Source organism: Lontra canadensis, unplaced genomic scaffold (assembly GCF_010015895.1).
Source record: "Lontra canadensis isolate GAN:19392208 unplaced genomic scaffold, GSC_riverotter_1.0 scaffold17, whole genome shotgun sequence".
In the NCBI taxonomy this organism is placed as follows: domain Eukaryota; kingdom Metazoa; phylum Chordata; class Mammalia; order Carnivora; family Mustelidae; genus Lontra; species Lontra canadensis.
The window spans coordinates 20,949,656-20,973,488 of NW_022631011.1; the positions used below are offsets into that span (position 1 = coordinate 20,949,656).

Below are 23,833 nucleotides of genomic sequence, written 5' to 3' on the forward strand. Positions count from 1 at the left end.
GTGTTGGTCTCCTCTCAGCTTTACAAAACACTTAACGAAAGGTAACGTAGGGCAGTGTTTCTCTAATTTACGCCACCTGAATTAGAATCATTTTTAGGAGCTTGCTAAAAATGCCTTCCTAAGCCTCAACTAGCACCTACAGAATCAGATTCTCAAAAGACGGTTAATGTATAAAACTAGAATTTGTAAACCACTGGCCTATGTTTGGAGAAAGTGAGCTCACCCAGGTTATAATATTCCCTGGCAACTAGGAGCTACAACTCAAACCCCTTACTAGTTTTCACAAGAAACCCAAGTACAATGTGCACTGGGTGATTTACACTTCACTGAAGAAGGGGCACATCTTCTGTGGACTGACTTTCCATTCTCCTGCACCCACCCCATCCCCTGCTGTCCTTTTCCTAGCTTCTAAGTCTCTTAGCTTCTAAGTCTCCTTCCTCTACTAGGTGTCTTAGGATGATCTGAGCTTAACCATTTTTTTTTCTACAAAATATACCAAAAGGATTCTTAAGAATGTAAGAAATACCAAACAATACATCATGACTGGTGAATGTGTATCTTCATAGGTGCAAAGCCATATTTGTATACTTGCCACCACCGTTCGCTTAAGGAAGCAATCGACTAAGAAAGTTATACAGCAAAGAAATACACACGTGTGTGTATTTCAGAAATCAGATAGGCACTGTCCTTTTAGTTGGCAGAAGTTTAAAAGTGCAAATTCCATAAATAATCGACTTGTACTATACGCAACAATAAATTCCTACTTTTCTGTGACATCTGAAATACTTCTTCACTTGGTCATGTACTTAGCTATCGTGTGCTAAAATCAAAAGACACCTAACCTAATTTTAAAAAATCTTAAATATTTTAACCACAAAGGTACATACATTATTAGACCATGCCTCCAAAGTGCGTCAGATCATAAATGTGTCCAGAGTAATAAATATACATTGAGATGTCTTCCACCATCGGCAAAATCTAATACAAAAATACATTTGACACTCATAAATTAGAAGATCTGTGGAAAAGAATGGGGAAGGAGTGCGTGATGCCAACAAACCACACGCAGATGCAAACCGTTCGGGTTATAGGATTATTTTCTTCATCCACGAGGGGTAAAGAGCAGTTTATACCAAGCTCAGTTTCCAGGCAGATCACAGTTCACTGGTTGGATAACTCATGGCACGCAGGCCAGAAACAGGTCATGAATTACTCAACTCCAAAGTGTACTCAGATTTCCGTCAATCTAATGGTACCATACGCCTGCACTGTGGTTTGGTTATTTTGGAGACTTCAGAATCATCATCTACCCCATCTCCATACTCTACCACCCTGCTAACACCCATAAACCACAGGGGCTGTCCTGTACCAAATGCAGGATCAGTTTATAATCAAACCTACTCTCTATTAAAGGGACATGGTAAAGTTGTCTATTCAGTGAACTGGTTATTTGAAATCCTGCAATCTTTCTGGAGAGATACAAACACATTTTTACAGCAATTAGGATAGGAATCACTTTTTATTTTAAAGTACAGGGCTTTATGTAATCTTTGAGCAGTAAATAATAGTTCAAACAATATTTGAACTGAAAATTCAACTAAGTACGAACTGAACCAAGAACTTCCTGATTCAGAATGCCCTACAATCATAACTGGGAAGTTTGCCTCATCTGCTATAGCCTAAGAGAACAAAATGGCCAAGAGCCATATTTTACCAATTCATAACCTTCTTCCCTTAAGCCTTGATGAAATTAGGTATCCAATATTTTTAACACCAATTTTTCTCTTCAGAAAGCATCTACATGGCTTCTGGATCGACTCATTCACTGAATGTAAGATAGCAATCTTTTCTCTCTGGCTAGTGTCAAAAATCCATGCAGGATTCACACCAGAAAGAAAGTCAATATGAATAAACATTTTGGAAGTAAGGAATCATGAATATAGTTTAGTCAAAGTCAGTGAGGAATAATTAATTCTTTCAAGGAAATTATCATTCCCTCAAAACCAGATTAAGAAGATTAAAGCTGTCAACATTCTAGCTGCTCCTCCTATGTTTTATTTGGAAAAGAAATATTAAAGTATTAAGATCACAGGAGAACATGCTTCAGCTAAAAGGATATGTAAATGACACCCCAAGATGATACTCTGTAACTCAATATAAATTTTAAAAAGTCTAACCTTAAGCCTGAGCCATGTTAGTCACACAACTATGGCAGAAATTCTTAAGTGGCTGAGGTATTTAGACTCTTCCAAACCACAGGTGTGCAGTACTGGACAAAGAGGTAAATTAAATGACAATAAAAAATTAGCGATGAAGGATTAAAAATTAACTCTGGACTCCTTATACAGAATAACCTGAGCTGAGGAGAAAATGATTAAACCCTGGCAACAGACAGCCCAGCAAATCCTTCAGCAGCAAATATTCTGAGGCAAAAAAAAACCAAAACCCTACATTCACTCAAGAATAACCTTTTTGAGAAATTTGTTAAAAGACTTCCAAAAGTTGGTAATTAGACAATTTATCACAAAAAAAAAAGGAAACTCCTAAAATGTAGGTATTATTTATCTAGCCTATAGACTAGGCTTTCTAATACACTAGCAAAATAGTTCTACTTTTGGTTGTAAAACTATCTATTAGGCCTACCTGGTTGGCTTTCAAAGGAAAAAAAAGGGTTCATTACTCTGAAACATTTTGTAGACAATCTGAAGAAAAGCATTTTTTGATGACACAACGTCAGCTGAAGAGCATTTGTGTTTTAATAAGGAAACAAAATTCTGGGTTATTAACATTTTTTAAACAAAAATATTCTATCTGTGATCAGGAGATCCGCGTTCTAGTCATCATTCCACTACTAACAGGAATCATCAAATGGGACAAGTCAATTCGCCTTTTTGTGCCTGAGTTTCATTGTCTAGACAATGGGGATAAGAATATCTGTGTTGTGCTGTGCTACTCACAGGTTAGAGGATAAAGTAAAACACTAGAAAGCACTTTTATTTATTTTTTTTTCAAAACACAATATAAACGCTGTCATAATACTGTTGATAATTTTACATGTACCTCCTAGCGTACCCAGTCAGATGTGTGCTTAAGGTAGGCATTCCTAGAAGATCACAGGTTGAATATTTAGTTTGATTTTATTTTAAAAATAATAAATCACAAAACTAAAATGTATGAACAAGGTCACTTAGCCCTCTCCCCAGGTGGTTAGTTATAATTACTAGGATCATCATTATCATTACTTCTTAGCTATATGTTTAAAAGAGGAGATCTTGAATATGTCAGCCTAACTAGGAAAGTGTGTCCCTGGCACAGGTGGTTTTCAGAAGAAAAGCCGATCTTCGGAAGAGCTGTGTCCTCTTGCTTTTATTTTAAAGTGCAGAACCTGGTGGGGAGGGACAGAGCAGGAACCCCGTGTCGTCATTGAGGCACCAATTCCCTCAGAGAGGCCAGAGCAGCATGGATGCGGACATGCAATCTGTTTTCAAAGTCGTAGCCAGAAAAATCCTCCTGTAGGACCAAAGAAAGAGGTTTATGGACTCTCTTAGCTAAGCTTTCTGAAATACTGCAGACCACATGGCTTGGTGCATCCCAACGTAAAACCCCTAAAACTCCTACCAATGGCTTCCCATCCAGTCGACTTTGTTATTCCACAAAACCTCAAACTTTGGGATCATGTTTAACATCCAGGGGAATGTCATTAATGCCGTCTCTGGAAATTTTTCTTCATATTATCCCTGAAACGGTAGTCTTAAATCATGCTCAATCAAGTTGCTGTTAGAAATTCTTCACTCAAGCCTGTAGTTATGAAAATGAAAGCTATTTTCCCACTCAAACAAGAAGTGTGTTTATAAAGCAGGATGGGCAATTTCATGAGTTTTTTAGGAGACTGGTAAATTTCACTTAAAAATCAAGTGATCATGGGGCACCTGGGTGGCTCAGTTGGTTGGGTATCTGACTATTGGTTTTGGCTCAGGTCATGATCTCAGGGTTGTGAGATCAGGTTCTGCTCTGAGCTTCACATTCAACAGGGAATCTGCTCTAAATTCTCTCCCTCCTCTCCTTCTGCCCCTTCCCTCCCACTCTCTCTCCCATGCTCTTGTACTCTCTCTCCAGAATAAATAAATCTTTTTTTTTTTAAAGATTTTATTTATTTATTTGACAGAGAGAGATCACAAGTAGGGTTAGGCTAGACGGAGAGGCAGGCAGAGAGAGAGAGAGGGAAGCAGGCTCCCTGCTGAGCAGAGAGCCCGATGCGGGACTCGATCCCAGGAACCTGAGATCATGACCTGAGCCGAAGGCAGCGGACTAACCCACTGAGCCACCCAGGCGCCCAAGAATAAATAAATCTTAAAAGAAAAAAAAATCAAGTGATCACTGAATCAATTAGTTATTACTTTTACTTTCCAGAAATATCCATCAGAACAATCATCTAACAAAGCTTCTTGAATTCAGACTCAAGACGACACAATAGAGGGCAAGAAGCGCCCTGGAAAGAGGTAGTAGGTATAGTATTTTTACCTTTGCTTGAAGAAGTAGAGTTCTGCCTCTTGCTACGGTCTATGAATGTAAGAAAAACATTATCTCTTAATAGCTACACTGATACATACTCAAGCAGAAAATGCTATAAGAGGACAGGTTAATTAAAACAATTCTCAGTAGACACAGAGGTGAGTCAGCTGCTCATTCAAGTTTAATGACTCCATTTTTCTTTAATGATGCTTATAAATTCTCATCAAGGCACTGTTAAGTAATTATGCCTAATCCTCACTATTCTATAAGAGAGAACAACTTAGAAAAATTATTATAGCTTAAGATCTTACTTAAGCTATACAGTAAGCTTACTTAAGCTTACTGACAATTAAAAAGTTTACTTGGCCTCAGTAAGTTAGGTCTCCTTTTGAAGGCATCAACTTTAGTTTTCAAGAAACAGACCAGCCTTGTCATATTTTAAGTATGTATCTTAAGGCTACCTTAAGAGTACAAATTTTCTTAAAATAAAGAATATAGTGTTAGGTTTTTCTACCAAAAGTCACCAAACACCTTTTTCTATTTTGGTAAAATGAGAATTTCAAATAAAAAGACTTCCAATCAAAAGTCTATCTTTGGTGAGCTAGGGTACCTGTTTAAGGGTTAGGCTAGAATCATGTTTCTATTGATGTAGCTCAACTTTTATGAAGTCCATATATTTGAAAGTGGAATTGAACTTAATAAAAATTAGAATTTTATAAAGCTAGTATTATGTAACTGAACTTCTAAAAGAAAGTATCAAGCAAATCCAGTAGCTTTTTTTCTTTTTTAACAAAACTGCCCCATTGTACTTAAATATGCAAAGTAAATGTCAACATAAATTTATAGGATATTCCAAAAAATTTTGAAGCAATCATCACATCATCCTCATTAATCTCACCATAATCTCTATTAACTTGCATGGCAGGTATTTTTTATCCTGTTTTAATTATTAGGAGGAAGGTATGAGGTTAACCAGCATCCCACACTGAGTTAAACAGAGAACTGGAACCATAATGCAATTCGAAGTTCTTCTGTATAAGCCACACCACACCATGTCATACCATCCTAAAAAAGGCAATGACTTTCCTCTCAAATGAGTTTGGCTCTAAAAAGTTACATTTATACTTCTAATTCCAAAAAAAAGTTACTTCCTTCAACACAGTAAGACAGGATTAGTAGCTTCTTGGATTCATCCTACATGAAATCAAGGAAAGCCAAACCAAAAACAACCCTGCTATGTTCAATCAATTGACTTGAAATGAAGGACGGATGCTTTGTGCCTGCTCAGTTGCACATTTTTGGGGGCGCTGAGGAACATCACTTAAGCAACTACATAAGATCTTACCTCTGGTTTGTCTAACAGAAGACAGCCAAGTTCATAGCAGGCATATGGCTGAACGTATAAGTTATTCTGACGACACAACTCATCTTTAACAGCTCGCTGGAAGAACTGAAAGTAATACAAGTGGTATCAGAATTAACTCATTTCCCTAAAGTTTCATCACATCTTCAGGAGGCAGAAAGGGGGATTTCTCTTATTTCTGTACTCTAGACCAGATTTTCTTTTTTCTTTGCATCCTTATTTCTTTGCATCCTTCCTCATCCATCTCTCAGAAGTCCCCTCCTCGCTTACACCTCCAAAGCTCTGCCACCCAGCAATCAGCCCTATTTGTGCTTGTTTTTCCAGCTGATACACTAGCCTCTGTTGACGGTGCTGCAAAAACATTTTTATCTGCATCTCCAAGTCTGAACCTATCATTTTAGTACTGAAAACAGAAAGCCCACAAGCCAAGAACCATCCCTTAGTATGTGTCTTGCTGATACCTAAGCATGTGATCCAAAACAGGCCATTCAGAGCCGTATAATAACTATGATGACCCCACAGAGTAAAATTTAAAAATTTAATACAAGGGCATCAACTCCCTAGGATTTAAAAGTCAAAGGCCTCTACTACTGCACATAAACTCTTTCAAAAGGTAATCAAAAGAACACTGGGGTAAACTTCAAAACAGCCAACCACACAAAAACTTCAGAAAAATCCTTCCAACTATATTTGAAAATAATGAATCGCTCTTTTCCATATACCGTGTACCCCAAAGAATGAGCACGTTTCCAGACCTCACCTCCAGGGCTGCGTCCATCATCTGCTGTTGCAGAGACAAGAAAGGTAAACACGGGGGCACACCTGATCATTTTTGTATTTCCTAACTGTGAAGCTTCATTCTGTCCCTTTAAAACTGTCTGCATCCTCATTTCCTTCTCCTATGAGGCTGTCATCTTAACAGGAAGCTAGTGGCAGAAAAGAAGCCTGTCTGTAAAGAAGTATTCTAAGAATCTGGAGTTACATGAAGAACTAGGATGTACCGTGATCTTCTGGCATCTGCAATGACCTGAATCAGTGTGGTGGATAAAGCTCTGGCTGCAGTGGGAGGTCGGTTCTGCTGAATACATTTCTCATTTTGCTTTTTCCTACACGACAGCAGCATGAATGGTTTACCTGAACAGCATCTTCTGAGTTTCCTAGACATTTGTGTATGGCACCAAGAAGCAAATACTTTAATCCGACGACAGATGAATCATCCACCGCGTGGCAAGCTTAAAGAGAAGTGAAAACAGCAAGAAGAAGCATATACGGTCTCTTAATCGCTTAAATACCACCAAGAGTTAAGTGTTTCATTGTTCAGTGACTACGTCATAGTTCATGATCCCGCCCACTGGCGCTCAGAAGGCTCCTGTTCCTCATCTGGTTGTGAATAACCTTATTCAAAGGAAAGCAAAGATATCAAACGTCACAGCAACAGGAAGATTCGACATTACCTCCTATTGTTACTAAGAACAAGAAACCAATCTGGAAAGGTTACGTACTATGTGATTCCAACTATACGACATTCTGGAAAAGGCAAAATTACGGAGGCAATACAAAAGATCAGAGGTCTGGGTGGGGGTGGGGAGGAACAGATGGAGGACAGTGAAACTATTTGGTTTGATACTACCTATAAGAGTGGATACATGTCATTACACATGTGTCAAATCACATGGAATGTACCAAACAAAGAATGGCCCCAATGGAAAACTACACCTAATGACACGTCAGTGTTGGCTCACCCGCTGTAACCGATCCAGCGACCAGGTGGGGGATGCTGGCGGCCGGGGAGACTGAGCACAGCGGGCAGGGAGGGGTGTGACAGATGGAAACTCTGCATTTTTCTGCTAAGTTTTGCTCTGAACCTAAAACTACTCTAAAAAATACTTCAAAACACCTCCATATTAATGTCCTAAGCCATACAGTGGGCACCTCTGAATGTCTGTACTGATGCCCTGCACTGGCCACAGAGGGGGGCTCAGATGTGATCCCCCACTTCAAGAAGCTTGCCAACTCCTGGGCAGGACATGCACACATGGGGGAGGAGGTTCAGAGAGTTTTCCAAGGACGTGAGAAACACAGTGGAGCCAACAGAGCAGGAAAGGAAGTAGTTGTTTCTACGGACCACCAGAGACCCTGAGATTTGGTAAGGTTTTATAGACACATACACATACATATGTACATATATGTATCCGCACAATCATATGTATGTGTGTGTATAGATGCATGTACATTTATATACACACAAAAGTTCCAGAACAAAGTAATTGAAAGAGTTTGGCAGAGTAGCAACAAGGTAACTGTGAACAACAGACTCTGAACCTACAGAAGTAGGAGTTGTCTCAAAAAGCTAGGCTGGGAATACCTCCACATAAAAAAAAGTCCTTGGCGGCTCCTGGATGGTGCAGTTAGTTAAGCGTCCGACTCTTGGTTTCAGCTCAGGTCACGATCTCAGGCTCAAGGGATGGAGCCCCATGTCTGGCTCTGCACTCAGCACAGAACCCACTTAAGATTCTCTCTCCCTCTGCCCCAACCCCCTCTAAACAAAACTTTAAAAAAAGATTTTAAGGCAACAGTGTCAAGGAAACGGGAACACAAGTCATGGGCTCATTCAATATTTACTGAAAATCTACTATGTGCTAGGCAGTTCTAGATGCTTAGAATACAGCAGTGACAAACTAGAAGCAATTCCTGCCTTAAAAAACTAACATTTCGTGGAAAAGCTAGATGATACAAAGGACAAACTGGTAAAACAAACAAACAAACAAAACATATGTTAAAGAAGTGTCAGTGCTAAGGTAAAAAATTAAGTCAGGAAGGGGGATGGAGGTATGCATGTGTGTCAGAAAGGTACCAATTTAAGCCTCAATGTAAAGGTAATATTTGACTAAAGACCTGAAGGAAATGAGTGAAGGAGCCATGTGGATATTTAGAAGAACATTTGCAGGTAGAAAGAAGAGAAAGTGCAAAGGCACCGGGGTCGGCATGTGCCTGGTGTGTTCAAGAACACTAAGAAGTATGACTAGAGCCCGGTAACAAGGGGGGAGGGCAGTGAGAGGCAACAGGGTGGGGGAAGAGGGGCAGCTGGCGGACAGATCACAGAACACTGGAGGCCTTGGACATTTACTGAATGGACTTGGACATTTACCTTAAATAAGATGAAACCACAGAGGATTCTGAGCTGCATAATGACTGGGACTTTGTTTAATAGGATCACTCTGAGTTCTGTGCTGAGGACATACAGAAACATCTTTACAATGCAAAGGAAGAATGCAGTGCATAAGGGAGGGTGGGTGGGGGAAGGGCTATGTGTGAAACCACAAGACAAGGATGTAAAAGTCCAAGCACATGTACTGTGGGGAGGGAGCTGCAAACAGAGACTTGGGAGAAGCTGAAGGCACAAAGCTGGGGAGGAGCATTTAATTAATCACAGACTACCAGTTTTTTCTGAAACTCACTATTTCTCTATAAAGATCTGCTCTGGGGACGCCTGGGTGGCTCAGTTGGTTGGACGACTGCCTTCGGCTCAGGTCATGATCCCGGAGTCCCGGGATCGAGTCCCGCATCGGGCTCCCAGCTCCACGGGGAGTCCGCTTCTCCCTCTGACCTTCTCCTCGCTCATGCTCTCTCTCACTGCCTCTCTCTCAGATAAATAAATAAAATCTTTAAAAAAAAATAAAAAAAAAAAAAAAAGATCTGCTCTGTACTCTACACAGCTGAAGAGATTTGGATCATTACTGCTTAACACTGGGGAATGACAGAAGCTAATTAATCGATCTTAAAACTGCACTAATCTTTAACAAAGATGTTAAAGAATTAAATCGCATTTACTCAAGAGCCTCCCTTTCCCCATAACCACATCTTTGCTATTTATTTTGATACCTGGAAAGGGGTCCCGAGAACAATTCGTCACATTAAGTGATAATCGTTCTTGTGCCTGCTGATTACAGCCTATTTTATATTTGCATTTGTGTCTGAATTCTCTCTACAGGATCTTGTATTTATGCGTTACAAAGAAGAATTAAAATTCTGTATTGTTCCTTTGAATTAGACATTCGTAGATATTCTAGACTTGCGTCAACAACTAGGGATGGGTTTAAAATTATGCATATCCTTTTGCAATGGACATAGCAGAACTTATTCACCCAAGAAAATTTTCTTTCAACCAATCCCCCTTGGGAGGGCTACACACTCTAATTACAGGGCCTCTGCACACAACTTATTTTGGAGTTGTATTGCTTTGATCTCTGGAATATCAACACTGACAAAAGCTTTTTTACTTTTGAGGGGGGACTTTTTTTTTTTTTTTGGAAATAAGCAAAAGGTGCCTGCAAGGAAGTCTGATGATAAAAGCATGTGATACAATGGATAATTCTATATTTGATCCAAAAGTGTGATTATACAGAAATCTGACAAATTTCCTTCAATGACTAACAAACCAGTTTTGAGTAAGTCCAAATATCAGTATTAAGCCTCTTTTGAAAAAGGGCAGCATGAGTGTGAATAAGGATACATTTCTATAAAACCATCCTTCTGGATGTATGCGTTATTTTGATGTAACAGTCTCACGGTGCAATCGTGCTTCTAGCTACGGGACGTAAACCTCACCATGCTCCCAGGAGATGAAGCTGTAGGAAAGCTACTCACTGAGCTGTCCTCAGACCAGGGGCAGGGAGGGACACCTGTCCAGATGGGAGCTGGCCATGTCACTGAGCTCTTCTGAGCGCTAGTCTCTTCATGCATAAAATGGCTCTGATGATATTGTCTTTCCTACTTACACAGAAAGCAGGATAGAGCAAACTAAACAATTTGCCAAGTTAGAGAGCATCCAATGTCTGCCATTAAGTTTTTAAAAAATACTATGATATTTCTTTAATCACCAATAAAGCTTTATTTTATTTAAAGACATAGTTTATTCTTCCTGTGAACTTTTCCTAACTGCTATAATAAAAATGACTTTATGAAGACACTACCATAACCTACAGTCCTATGGTTTTTTCTTTTTCTTTTTTTTTTTTTCCAGATTTTATTTATTTGGGAGAGAAACAGAGAGAGAGAGAGCATGGGGTGGGGGCGTACAGGGAGAAGGAGACTCCCAGCTGAGGGCAGAGCCTAACACAGGGCTCGATACCAGGACCCAGACAGCAATCATGACCTGAGCCGAAGTCAGACACTTAACCAACTGAGACACCCGAGTGCCCTGGTCCTATTTTTTTTTTTTTTTTAAATACATGAATGAAAAAATCTAGGCTTCTAGTTACATTCCTAGGTATTTACTCCAGAGAAATGAGCATGGGATGTCTGCAGAAAAGACAAGTACACTTATGTTGTCTACTTAGTGTAGCAGCTTTGCTCAGGATAGCTCAAAACCCAGAAACAAATCAAATGTTCATTACTCGGAGAAAGAGTAAACACACAGTGGTACAGATGGAGCCAGAGGACGGAGGGCCACTCAGAGAGTCAAAGGCATGGACCATGGACACCGGCGGCAACACACATCACTCCCACGGAGCCTACGCTGGACAACGGAAGCCAAGCAATAAAAAGTACACACGGTCTGAACTTACATGAAGTTCAAGGATGGGCAAAACTAATCTGTGGAGGGACAAGTCAGAACTGTAGCTGCCTTCAAGGGGGAGGGGCACCCAAGAAAGTGCCTAGGGGAAATTACAAGGCTGGTGGAAACGGTCTGGATCTTCACCGTGGTGCTGGTGGGAGGACAGCATGTACATATCTGCCAAAACTCAATGAACCTTACACTCAGTATCTGTGCATGTTAATACATGTGAATCAAACCTATATGAAACAAAGGGCTATTGTTGGGGAAAAAAAATGTATGCTTTCAGCAACCCCCAGGGCCACAGAATCAGCGACGCCTGGAGTCTGTGCCTCCCCACACGCTGCTAACAATGCAAACGTGTCCGCACGCTCCTGCGCTGCCCACGCCTATCACCTAAGCCACTGACCGTCCTTCATCACTACACCATCCCTCCAAGAAAGACAGATCTGTACTCCCTGAATCAGGTAACATTAATGAGACACTGAAGGAACCAGGTACGTCGCTTTGTTTTTACCTTGACTCATCCTCTGCAGGTTGGGGAGGGAGCAGTTGGGAAGTGCTTTCCACAGGTACAACACTTCGATGGAGGCCAGCACGCACAGCGCTTTGGTCGGAGCCTGCTTCCGAAATCTCTCTGCCTGCAAGCGGTTAGAAGGATCGGGCTGAGTTTGTGCCAACAAATTCAAATAAAAACATATACTCTGGAGATAGCCAAAAATGCATGGTTCGTGTTTGACATGAACAACCTCCTCCAACAAAGCTAAAAATGAGAACGTCTCTCTCTCTCTCTCTCAAAAATTTGTTTGCTTTCTAATTTTTAATGGATTGGTAGATCTGCCTTTCAGTCATTCTTCAACTCAATCCACTATCAGGATCCGGGGTGCACTCAGAAAATGTGGGGAGCAAACTAGATTCATTTCAGCTTAAATCAAAGGCATTTGTAAAAGCTGAGTGACAATAATGGACAGGTTTACATGGAAAATGTAACACTCGATGCCTTTTAGTTATGGTTTTACTGACTTTTTAATTTTCTCCTTAGTCCCAGTAGTCTTGGGGGCATTCCACATTACAATCTAGTTTGTGTTCAGACTAAGTCATTAATGTTCATTCGTTAGAAACAAACTAAAATCATGCAAAATTCAGGATATGACCAGTTGTCATGTAACCTACAGTAATTCGGCTAACTTTGATTCTTTAAAGGTGTAGACCGAATAAATTAGGAACTTTATCCCTACAGTGCTGGGCCCTTTCTGCTGGTAAATCTGAAGTATACTTCTGTTGTTTATTAGGTCAAAATGTGATGTGCTCACTAGGTTGACAACCAATAGTCTAGATCTCTTGCCTAGATTCTGCCCATTTCTATTCTTCTAAATCACTTAACTCTTTAGACGATGCTTTCCTTCTCCAGATAGGCCCATTAGCTCTGCATGGTCTGTAACACATCTACCCACTCAAACAAATAACTCCTTTAATTATACGCAGCAAAGCAAGCACTTTCCACTCAGAGAAGAAGTGGGACCACGGGAGTATATTTTCTCCCCGGTGGTGAAGCCCATTCTACATGGCCAGTCAGTCGCCGGCTGGGATTAGGATTTCCTCAAACTCGTCTGAGGTGGTATCAGTTACGGATGCTCATTGTAAACACCACACTGGACCCAGAGACTCCAACATACCTTTTTCACTGAGAACTGTTCAATCTGGTTGTTTTTCCTTTTGAAGAGTTTCTGAACTTCTCTGAAGACTATCTGTGCCCCATCCACGTCACCAGTGGCTCCCTGACAAACTGTAAGAAACCAATGTTGCACTCCTTAAGTATCGGGGGTGGGGAGAGATAGCATGGAAAGACACCGAGGTTGATGGTACTTGGAAAATGTTACCAAAGCAAAAATGGGAGCACATATTTTTAAAGACTGTTACACAAAGGCCTACGCCATCCTGTTGACTGTCACGCCATTGATTCAACAACTATTTCCCACCTAACTGGGTTCCCAGAGCTTTGTGGGGACATAAAGGAAGACCAGTCTTAGTCCTCTTGTCGGGTGCTAGTCTCGGATGAGATATAATTCCCAGCTATTGTCACAGTATACAGTCTAGCTAGAGCCCACATGCTCAGAAAGTGGAATAAAAGAGAATTTAAGGAAGAAAGAACAGTAAGAGGATCATGAAGCTTCCTGATGGAAGGAGGCTACCCCTATGCCTGGAAAGAAAGTCATGAAATTAGTCTTACACGTGTTCATTGGCTACCTACCACCTACAAGCCACCAGCAAGAACGTAAAGAAGAAAAACATGCTTAACCCAGAAAGAGATGTAAATTTCAGCTGGAGAAATAAGACCCACACATAGTCCCAAAGTTACAATGTATATGGTGAGAAGAGCTTTGGGAAAAGTTCAGGAAGAGAAGGGATCATTTCTCTTTGGAGTGATCAGGAAAACTTTTGAGGAGCTAGGAGTCAGGCTGAGCCTTGGAGGAGGATAAGACTGATAGTCTGTACACAATTTTTACCCCATCCCAATTCCCAGGCAAAGACTTAATCATATTTCCTTCCTTCATCTTTTTTTTTTTTTTAAAGATTTTATTTATTTATTTGACAGAGATCACAAGCAGGCAGAGAGGCAGGCAGAGAGAGAGGAAGGGAAGCAGGCTCCCTGTTGAGCAGAGAGCCCGATGCGGGACTCGATCCCAGGACCCTGAGATCATGACCCGAGCCGAAGGCAGCGGCTTAACCCACTGAGCCACCCAGGCGCCCTCCTTCCTTCATCTTTGAAGGTGAAACTTTACCAGCTTCTCAATTCCAATAGCACTGAATCCGTTTTCAATTTTCTCTTAGATGTTGTCTTTGGCACATGTTGTTTTTCAATCCCCAGCTAGAGGACCTGGTTTCTCCTCCTCTATTTGAGTGCTCCTAAAAGTAGGTGGTCCTCTACTCACAGTTTGGGGCTTGGCCAAGCAGAGCACAGGGCCATCGCATGTCAGAGAATGGACAGCTTTTGGCCAGGCCAAACCAGCAAAAGCACCAAGACTCACAGAAGGCTGTGGGCATCAAGGTGATGGGAGAGGCAGAAGATTTTCTACTGGGAGTAGAAGGGATTAGGCTCAATGTTTGGTTCCCCTCCACCCACTTTAAATCTGGAGGTGTCTTTGGGTCTAAAAAGAGTCTCTTGAAGACAGCATTTGATGGGTTTTGTTTTGTTTTTCCATTCTAATACACTGTGTCTTTTGATTGGGGCCTTTAGCCCATTTATGTTCAGGGTAACTATTGAAAGATATGAATTTAGTGGCACTGTATTGCTTGTAAGATGACTGTTACTGTATATTGTCTCTGTTCCTTTCTGGTCTATGTTAATTTTAGGCTCTCTCTTTGCTTAGAGGACCCCTTTCAATATTTCCTATAGGGCTCGTTTGTGTTCGTAAATTCTTTTATTTTTTGTTTGTCCTAGAAGCTTTTTATCTCTCCTTCTATTTCCAGTGACCGCCTAGCTGGATATAGTATTCTTGGCTGCATATTTTTTTTGTTTAGTGCTCTGAATATATCATGCCAGCTCTTTCTGGACTGCCAGGTCTCTGTGGGTAAGTCTGCTGCCAATCTAATATGTCTCCTGTTATAGGTTACAGACCTCTTGTCCTGAACTGCTTTAAGGATTTTCTCTTTGTCTCTGAGACTTTAAGTTCTACTATTAGATGATGGGGTGTGGATCTATTTTTATTTGAGGGGGGTTCTCTGTGTCTCCTGGATTTTGATGCCTGTTTCCTTCCCCAGATTAGGGAAGTTCTCCTCAATAATTTGTTCCAATATACCTTCTACACTTCTTTCTCTCTTCCTTTTTCTTGGATCCCAATGATTCTAACACTGTTTTGTCTTATGATATCACTTATCTCTTGAATTCTCCACTCATGATCCAGTAGTTGCTTATGTCTTTTTTTCCAGCTTCTTTATTCTCCATCATTTGGTCTTCTAGATCACTAATTCTTTCTTCTGCCTCATTTGTCCTAGCAGTTAGAGCCTCCATTTTTTATTATACCTCATTAACAGCCTTTTTTATTTCCACTTGGTTATATTTATTTCTCCAGAAACAACTTTCCAGTATCTTCTATGCTTCTTTCAAGCCCAGCTAGTATTTTTACAATCATCATTCTGAACTCTAATTCTGACATCTTACTAATGTCTATATTGATTAGGTCCCTGGCAGTAGGTACTGTCTCTTAATTTTTTTTTTTTTTTTGAGGTGAGTTTTTCTGTTTTGTCATTTTGTCCAAAGAAGAGATGAATGAGAGAACAAAATGCTAAAAGGGTAACAATGACCGCCCCCCAAAATATACACCAAACAAATCAGAAGAGACCTTCCAGAAGTGGTTGCTTTTCTGTTCATAGAATTGCTGCTATTGTTTTCTTCAATCTCCTGTTGAGTCTATAGGTGTTCAGAATGGTTTGATAATATCTAGCTGAATTCCTGGGACCAGATGAAATTTAGGTCTCCTACTCCTCCACCATCTTGCTCCTCTCTCGCAGCATTTCAAAACCAGAAGGAAATGCAATGATTGTTTTGCCAAACCTATCAGGCTACAGATCAGAGGATGTAAAGTTCCAAGATAGTTAAAAGACTTGCCTAAGCCTAACCCACAGTAAGCCACTGAAAAAGAGTAATGTCTGTTTTAGCTATGCCTGAGGTGCTCCTCGGATCATTCATAACATTTCTACAGTGTCACAGAATTTAAATAAGAGACAGACTGCGTAACAAGGTTGCTGTACGTAATGCCACTGAACTGAATGCTTCAACATTGGTAAAATGGTAGATTCTATGCTATGTATGTTTTACAACTGAACTATACCAAAAACAAAGCCCCTGGTGGCAGCGTTTCTGGTCCAAGTGCCCCTCCTCTCTAGCTCAGCCTGTCGATAGGTACCTGTCCTTCAGGGCCAACTCCAATGGCAGCTTGCAGGATAGAAGTGATCTGCCCCTTTCCTGGGAACTCCTGACACAACTTACCATCTGCGTAAAACCCCTTTGCAAAAGCAGAGATGAGGCTTTCATGCTTTACCAGCTCCTACAAGCTGTTATAATCCTGGTATTTCCAGTATTTGGAGAGTAAATGCTCCCATACACAGCCACACTGTACATTTATTTCTTTGTGTTCTATGCTCAATGAAGATTAAAAAAGAAACAGCTCCCCACAACTGACTGTGTGAATCCATAACACATTAACAACTGATGGCTGGGTTGTTGTGAAGACCTCCGCTTTTCAGTTTACCCACTCCTCAACGTGCCGGGCACACATTGGAGGCCACTCTGTAGATGGCTGCTACTGTCCTCTGAGAGGCCTGTGAGTCCCATACAACAACTCTTATGGTGTGAGACACAGTATCCTAACCAGTATAATGAAAATAATCCCATTCAAAAGTCCATGCCAGCTCATTCAAACATCAGCGACAGAGCTATACAAAAAGGTATGCACGACGGGGACTGCGGTAAAGAATGTGGGTGTAAAGGGATTTCATACTTGGTCCTAGTGAGCTCCACTTTCTAAACCTCCAGGACATGCATACTGGCCACTGTTAATTCTCTTACTTTAAATAGATCAGTTAATGGACTGGAATGACAGTCCAAATCCAAACAGAGAAATAGAGATACCTAAAAATTTAAAATTATGTTTGGATTAGTCTTGCGCTTTAAGTAAAAGAATCACTTAAATGGCTGGTTAAGGAGAGGTCGTCAGCATTAGAGGCAGAAAACGCACTGGGTTTCTTGGGGTCCCACCTTCGCGACAGTGTTTTATGTCCCACAGGGCACAGACAACCCTGTGTCCACAAGGTGGCAGCACATCTTTATCTCCTGATGGGAGGACAAAAAAAGTCCATGCCAGCTCATGCAGCTCAGCAATGACAGGTGTTCCTGCTTAACAATGGGCAGTGTTCAAAAACCTCTTGCTCTGCAAAATCAAACTGTAAACAAGCTTAATAGGTAAAACAGGTTTGGAGCAGACGACTCAAAATCTGCACAACTTTGTAACCAGGGCACGAACACTCCAAGCAGAAATACAAGCCCAATTTAAGACATGTTCAATTCTCTCAAAACTGTTTAAATTCTTAAAGACTAAAAACCATATTGTAGAAAGCAAAGGATAAGAGTAAGGGTCAGCTGAGGCTGCTGAGGGCAGAATGCAGAGAAACCATCATCATAACGAGCATTTCCAGGACAGAGCCGGCGACCAACACAGCCCAGAGGGGGAGCTGGTGCACAGGCCTGCAGGGTCCCGCTGAGTCAGTGAACACCGCAGCATGCAGTAGTACAACACATGAGCATTCTGGGGAAAAGTGAGGAAATGAACGCCATGCCCTCCCGCCCGCCAGTGCGTGTGGGAGACAGAACTCACCGAAGTGGGCTACTCACCCGCAGTTAAGTAGGCATAATAGCACTGGGACCACCTGGATTCGTTTTTCAGCCTCTCAAAGGAATCAAATGCATCCTTGAAGTTCAGCTCGATCATGCTGCACCAACCTAGGAAAGAAATATTTTTAGTGGGGGACCCTCAAGTCGTGATTTATACCCCATCCTTAAGCCAGAAATCTGATACTGCTGATGATCACTGTCTGGGTTTCGCATGTACACCACCCCTGAAAACCCAAAGATGATCTTTTGTCCCTTAAATATTTTCAGTGTCAATTTTTTTTTCTTTTTAATATAATTTTTTTTAATAAACATATAATGTATTTTTATCCCCAGGGATACAGGTCTGTGAATCGCCAGGTTTACGCACTTCACAGCACTCACCATAGCACATGCCCTCCCCAGTGTCCATAACCCCAACCCCTTCTCCCTACCCCCCTCCCCCCAGCAACTTCAGTGTGACATTTTGAGTAAGACAAGGCACTTGTGATTTCACAGCCCATGAAGCCGTTTAGAAGCAGTAGAGTGAGGGGCGCCTCGGGGGCAGTTGGTTGAGCATCCAACTCTTGGTTTCGGCTCAGGTGGTGATCTCAGGGTTGGGAGATGGAGCCCCGCCTTGGCCTCTTCTTAAGAATCTCTCTCCCTCTCCCTCTGCCCCCCACCAACAAATAAATAATTTTTTTTTTTTTTTTTTAAGATTTTACCTATTTGAGAGAGTGGAAGAGAGATAATGAGAGAGCACAAGCAGGGAGGAAAAGGAGAAGCAGGGTCCTGGCTCAGCAAGAGCCCCATCTGGGGCTCGATCCCAGGACCCTGGTTTCATGACCTGAGCCAAAGGCAGCTGCTTAACCAACTGAGCCACCCAGGTGACTCCCCCTTTTTTAAAGCAATATAGAGGGACGTAAAGATTTCTATGAAAATACTCTGATTTGTATCCTGCACTCCGGTTTGGTTGTGAGATGAATTTGAAGCCCAGCAGTACTTCTCCAAGAGCAGCCCCAGACACAGAAAAAGCAGCAGTGAAGTGACTACCTCAAAAAGCCTTCACGCACTCATGGCTCCTTAATGATTACTATTAATTCTCAAACCCTTGTGGGAAGTGGAAATAAGCCAGTCAGAAATTAAGTACTTGCCCACCTTCCTTCTGCAGGTTGGCAGCAGGGCTGAGAACGATCCCTGTCTTTCCCTGATCACAACACGAGACAGGCATTCTGGTAAGCAGCAGCAGCAGCCACGAAAACGTGAGGAATTCTATCCTCGTTTTTAGAAATGTACCTCCCACTGCCTGAGCCCAGCACCTGGGTATAATTCTAATTCTACTAGGGGCTTCCTAAGCTGGCGGATGGCATCCTCATTTTACCAAGGAGAAAATCTAAGGCATGGAGAGGCTGGTGACTTGGTCAAGGCCACAGAGCTAGTGAGAGGATAGTGAAGGCCATTGCTCTCTCCTGTCCACAGCATCCCCTCCGTAATCAATTCTGGTATCTTGTGTCATCTCAGATCTGCCTTTGAAGTACAAGGATGACAGGGATCCACACTTCTAGAAAATCCAGTGTCAGATTCTATGGGATAGGATAGAAAGTCGACATAGTTTCCAGTAAAAATTGGGGCAAATCATGTCCATCCTAGATGATGGGAGTTAAATGCAAAGTAGGCTTGGAAGGAGCACTGAGTATGAGTAAGAAGCCAGAGTTACAATTGTGCTACTTTTTCTTGGGTTAACCTTCCTAAGCCTTTGGGGTTACGCTTCAATGATCTCCAAGCCTCCTTCAGGTCTAACCCTCCATTCTGCCACAGACCTTGAAACGGTGCACCAAGACGGGCCATCCTAATCACTTTGTAATACATGGACTTATCAAGTCATTATGTCATACAACTTAGACTAATACATTTTATGTCACTTATATCTCAATAAAAGTGGAAGGAAAAAAAAAAAGGGCAGCAGTATCTTAAGACCAAAAATGGCCACAAAATCTAGTTGTTAATTCAAGGTCTTTGAAATACATCCCATCCTACCTTATGGCTACTTGCCAGAGCTCCAGCAGGGTAGAAGACATAAAAATATATTTTGCATTGGATTATACTTCAGCTCCTTTCCCTAAACCATAAGAGGTACTTAAAACACAGTATTATTTTACTGGGAAGTTTCCAATCTTTTAGTGTGTATTTTTCTTTAAGAAGATTTAAAATTATCCAAGACAACAACTAAGTCCACAGCAGATAAACAAGTGGCAAGCATCATACGGTCTGGACCTGATGGGTAGTAAATGCTACCTGAGCATTCCCCATTTCTTCGTCCCCTCTCTGCAGAGGACCTTGGAGTTCTGATTTTCCCTGTTGATCCCATCATGACCTCATCACTTCTCTGCTCCCTGACTTCTTCATTCCCTTTCTAGGTGCCGTATGACGTGACTTTGTCATACTGGACCGAAGCCCTAACCACATGAGCCCCTTATTACATTGTGTCATTGTTGTTTCAACTGTTGTGCTAATTCTCCTGAGCCCCACAGAGCAACTGCTACAGAAACGATTATGAAATTGCTAAACAGCAGGACAGGAAAATTTTAGTGCATCAGCAAAAAACTCATAGTAACAACTTTGGCACAGGAGGGAGAAAGCAGGAAGCAAAGAAATTTTTCCATGTCTGCTTAGAAATTTGTCTGCAGGAGGAGAGAAGCAGAAGGCAGGCACTCGCACATGCGGGGAGGGCTGATGCCCACTGAAATCTCACTCTCCTGACCACTGAGGGCAGGCACCACCACACTCAAGGCAACCATGAGGTTTCCACAACTCTTCCCAGGTCTCCAAGCTAGTCGGGGGAAGGGCTAGGATTGGGGCTCCCATGCCCAACTCTCTCCCAGACCCTATTTTTTCATTCCCAGGTTAAAAAAAAAAAAAAAAAAAAAAAAGATTCCCTTGGGTGTGAGGGAAGGAAACATAGTTTAGATTCTAATGTGCAGTCAGATAAAGTAGTTACAAAAGAGTTTCAGTCCATTCTTTTAACATGACCTAATATCCTAAAATCAGAATGTTATAAAGAATAAATTCTAAAGCAGCAAAGGACAATCCCTGAGATAAGTATCATCGCTTGTGCTATGGTAACAAGGTCTGATTCTCATAAAAGGCAGCAAGCATTTTACAAAGACCCAAACCGAAGAGCATGAAAAAGGCGGACCTGCATAAGAGGCATTAAGGTTCGCCACCAGAAGCTGGCCGTCCAGCCGGACGCAAGTGGAACGCATTCACGCCATGCCGTGACAAGAAGCTGGACAGACAGCTCATATTTACCTATTTCATACAGACAGACGTGTTGGATTTCTCGCTGATCTATCGCAAGCTCCAAAGCGGTATGGAAAGAAGTCAAGGCACTGTTGATTTGACACTGAAGAGAAAAATGAAAACAGAGTTACTGGCTAAAATCTGTCATTAACATTACAATCATCTTCATTCCAAAACATCTTCTTCCTTAATAGTTATTTTAAACAGATTAAACAGCATAGAAGAGAATGACCTCAAAATTTCTGGAACATTCCAATTTGCTTGTGAGTTGTGAGATGAACCTCAGCACAGAGCACTTCTTTTGCTCTGGCGGGAAACTCCCCCTGTGTATACCACCTGTGTATACAACAGGCAGAATTGGAGATAACCATAGGTTCGGTTCCACACCACAACAAGCGAATATTGCGATAAAGAGAGTTGGAGGAATGTTCTGGTTTCCCAGTGCATACTAAAGTTACGCTTATACTATCCTGCAGTCCATTAAGGTGCAACAGCATTGTGTCTAAAGAACAATATACACGCCTTAATTTAAAAATACTTTGTTGCTTAAAAACTGCTAAACATCTTCCGAGCTTCCGGCAAGTTGTAATCACAGATCACCATTCACAAATATAACAATAACCAAAAGAGTTTGAAATACTGTGAAAATAACCAAACTGTGATACAGAGGCATGAAGTGAGCAAATGTTGTTGGAAAAATGGGTTGCCACAAACCTTCAATTCATTAAAAACAAAAAAACAAAAAAACAAAACAAACCTGGTATCTGCAAAGTGCAATAAAGTGTACTGAAAGGAGACGGGGTGTGTCTGGACCCGGCCCAGGCCAAAGAGACCCCGTCATTCCTGAGTGACTGCCTGAAGCCTCCTTTAGGCCTGCCCTTAGCACGCTGTCCTTGCTGGGACCAAATGACTCTGTCATACAAGTCCCTAGTATGGTTCCGTGTCCGAAATGCTTTGTCTGACTGCTGCTGGTCCTTCTCATCTCCTCCACTGATACTCTGTTCTGACTTTTGCATTTATTTAACCCAATGGACTCTCCAATGACTGTTCTCACTCCTAAGTAAATACATTGTGTTTCTTTCCACTAAAGACCCTCTCAAAGCCTGCCAACCTCATGCAGAATGCCTGATATGAGCACTTAAAAAGCATCAAATTCAATCCTAAATACAGCATTTAATCCTACATACAGCGATGACTGTTGTTAATAAATATAAATCCTAAATGCGCTAAAAATTTGGTACAGCCTGAGCTCAGTGATACGTGCCCCGGGCCATACCCTGCCCCAACAGGTGCCACTGGGCTCCCTCTGCTGCGCATCCAGCCCTCCCTGGGCTTCCTGATGCTACCCCCTCTGCTGCTCCTTGGCTACCCCCTTTCCAGTGCCCCTTCTGCCTCTCCCCCTCAGACACAGCCATCCAGGGGCAGAAAGGATCACAGAAAAAAGGCTACCCCATTCCTTGGCTCCTTCAGTGATGCATGGTCACTGTGCGAGGCTTCTTGGACACCACGGGCCACACAGATGAGTCAGGGAGGTCCTTAGGACATCCTGTGACTCAGCAGCTCCATAAGCCAAATGACTCATCAGCCAAGGCCTTGGCTCCATCAATAACTTCATGCCCCATAGTAATGTTTCACTTTGCCAGGATGGTTCCAACTGCAGTGTTCAATCCCTCGTCTCCATCCACAAAGCCTAAGAGGGGACACACATCCCCACCCCAGAGATTCCTGGTCTCAAGGAGGTTAACATCCAGTTGGAGGGACCCTCTCAGGAGATGTTCACACTGAGCTATAAGCACACAGCACACAGCCCACAGCCACCAAGGTCCATAGAGATGTTAAAAAAAATTTTTTTTATTTAAAAATCAACTTTGTATGCAGTGTGTGTGCGTGTGCACAGGTGTGTTACAGAGTAAGCTAGTGGGACACTCATTAAGCCCACTCCTAACTTTTTTCTTTCTGAATCAACCATTCTTTCCCTGCTTCATACGCGCACTCGGTTTAGCACACTGGCAAGAAACCACAGTGCTGCGGGTTCTGCTTTGCATGTGTCTCCCCAGTTTGCTAAGCTCCTGACACTTAACCGTTGCACATAGGATATTTCCAGAGGAATCATTGCTTCCAAGCCGTGTCCAGCTGCGGACACCCTGCTTGACGATGCAATGCCACACCACCCTGCAGAAGACCAACGACTCGTGAACATTAATTAATGGGCAACTACTAAGTGCCTGGGATCGTATTGGCTTAAGCCACAAAGACAAATCACAACAAAGCTTTAAAAGCAAGTTTAGAGAAAAAAACAAACCGAGCAATATTTCAATCAACACTGTTTCTCTTAGCCCTTTCAAAAAAAAAAAAGGTCTGACATTGGCATGTATGAGTTCTATTTTCAGAAGGAGAAACCAGAGTTCAAAGAGGTGAAGTGGCATGGTTAAGGTCAACAAGACAGCAATAGGGTAGTACTCCCTTGGCTGATTGCCTGCAGAGTGTGCGTTCTTCAGGCAGAGCTCACAGAGGCATGATTAAATTAAGGGCTTTGTGATGGGGAGATTATCCTGGATTAATGGGGTGGACCCTCAATGCAATCCCAAGTGTCCTGATAACAGGCAGGCAGAGAGAGCTGACAAGTGGGGGTGGGGGTGCTAATAGGGGTGCTTTTACTACTATAAATGATAATAACCACAACATAACAGAGAAAGAATTATCATCCTCAATCTGATACCTGGTTCACAGAGTC

General features: G+C 41.9%; 1 protein-coding gene across 1 annotated transcript in view; it reads right to left on the reverse strand.

Annotated features, from left to right (window-relative positions):
• Positions 1-2,738: 2,738 nt before the first annotated feature.
• The window catches only part of TTC39C (tetratricopeptide repeat domain 39C), a 106,059-nt gene continuing 84,964 nt past the window's right edge, over positions 2,739-23,833 (reverse strand). Inside the window, exons 7-14 of the mRNA XM_032859749.1 lie at positions 21,109-21,202; positions 17,824-17,931; positions 13,109-13,218; positions 11,950-12,073; positions 7,010-7,107; positions 5,858-5,962; positions 4,522-4,560; positions 2,739-3,510 (exon numbers count right to left, since the gene is read on the reverse strand). Coding sequence (XP_032715640.1) covers positions 3,421-3,510; positions 4,522-4,560; positions 5,858-5,962; positions 7,010-7,107; positions 11,950-12,073; positions 13,109-13,218; positions 17,824-17,931; positions 21,109-21,202 — 768 coding nt within the window. The 3' untranslated portion in view covers positions 2,739-3,420. The remainder of the gene's footprint in view (positions 3,511-4,521; positions 4,561-5,857; positions 5,963-7,009; positions 7,108-11,949; positions 12,074-13,108; positions 13,219-17,823; positions 17,932-21,108; positions 21,203-23,833) is intronic.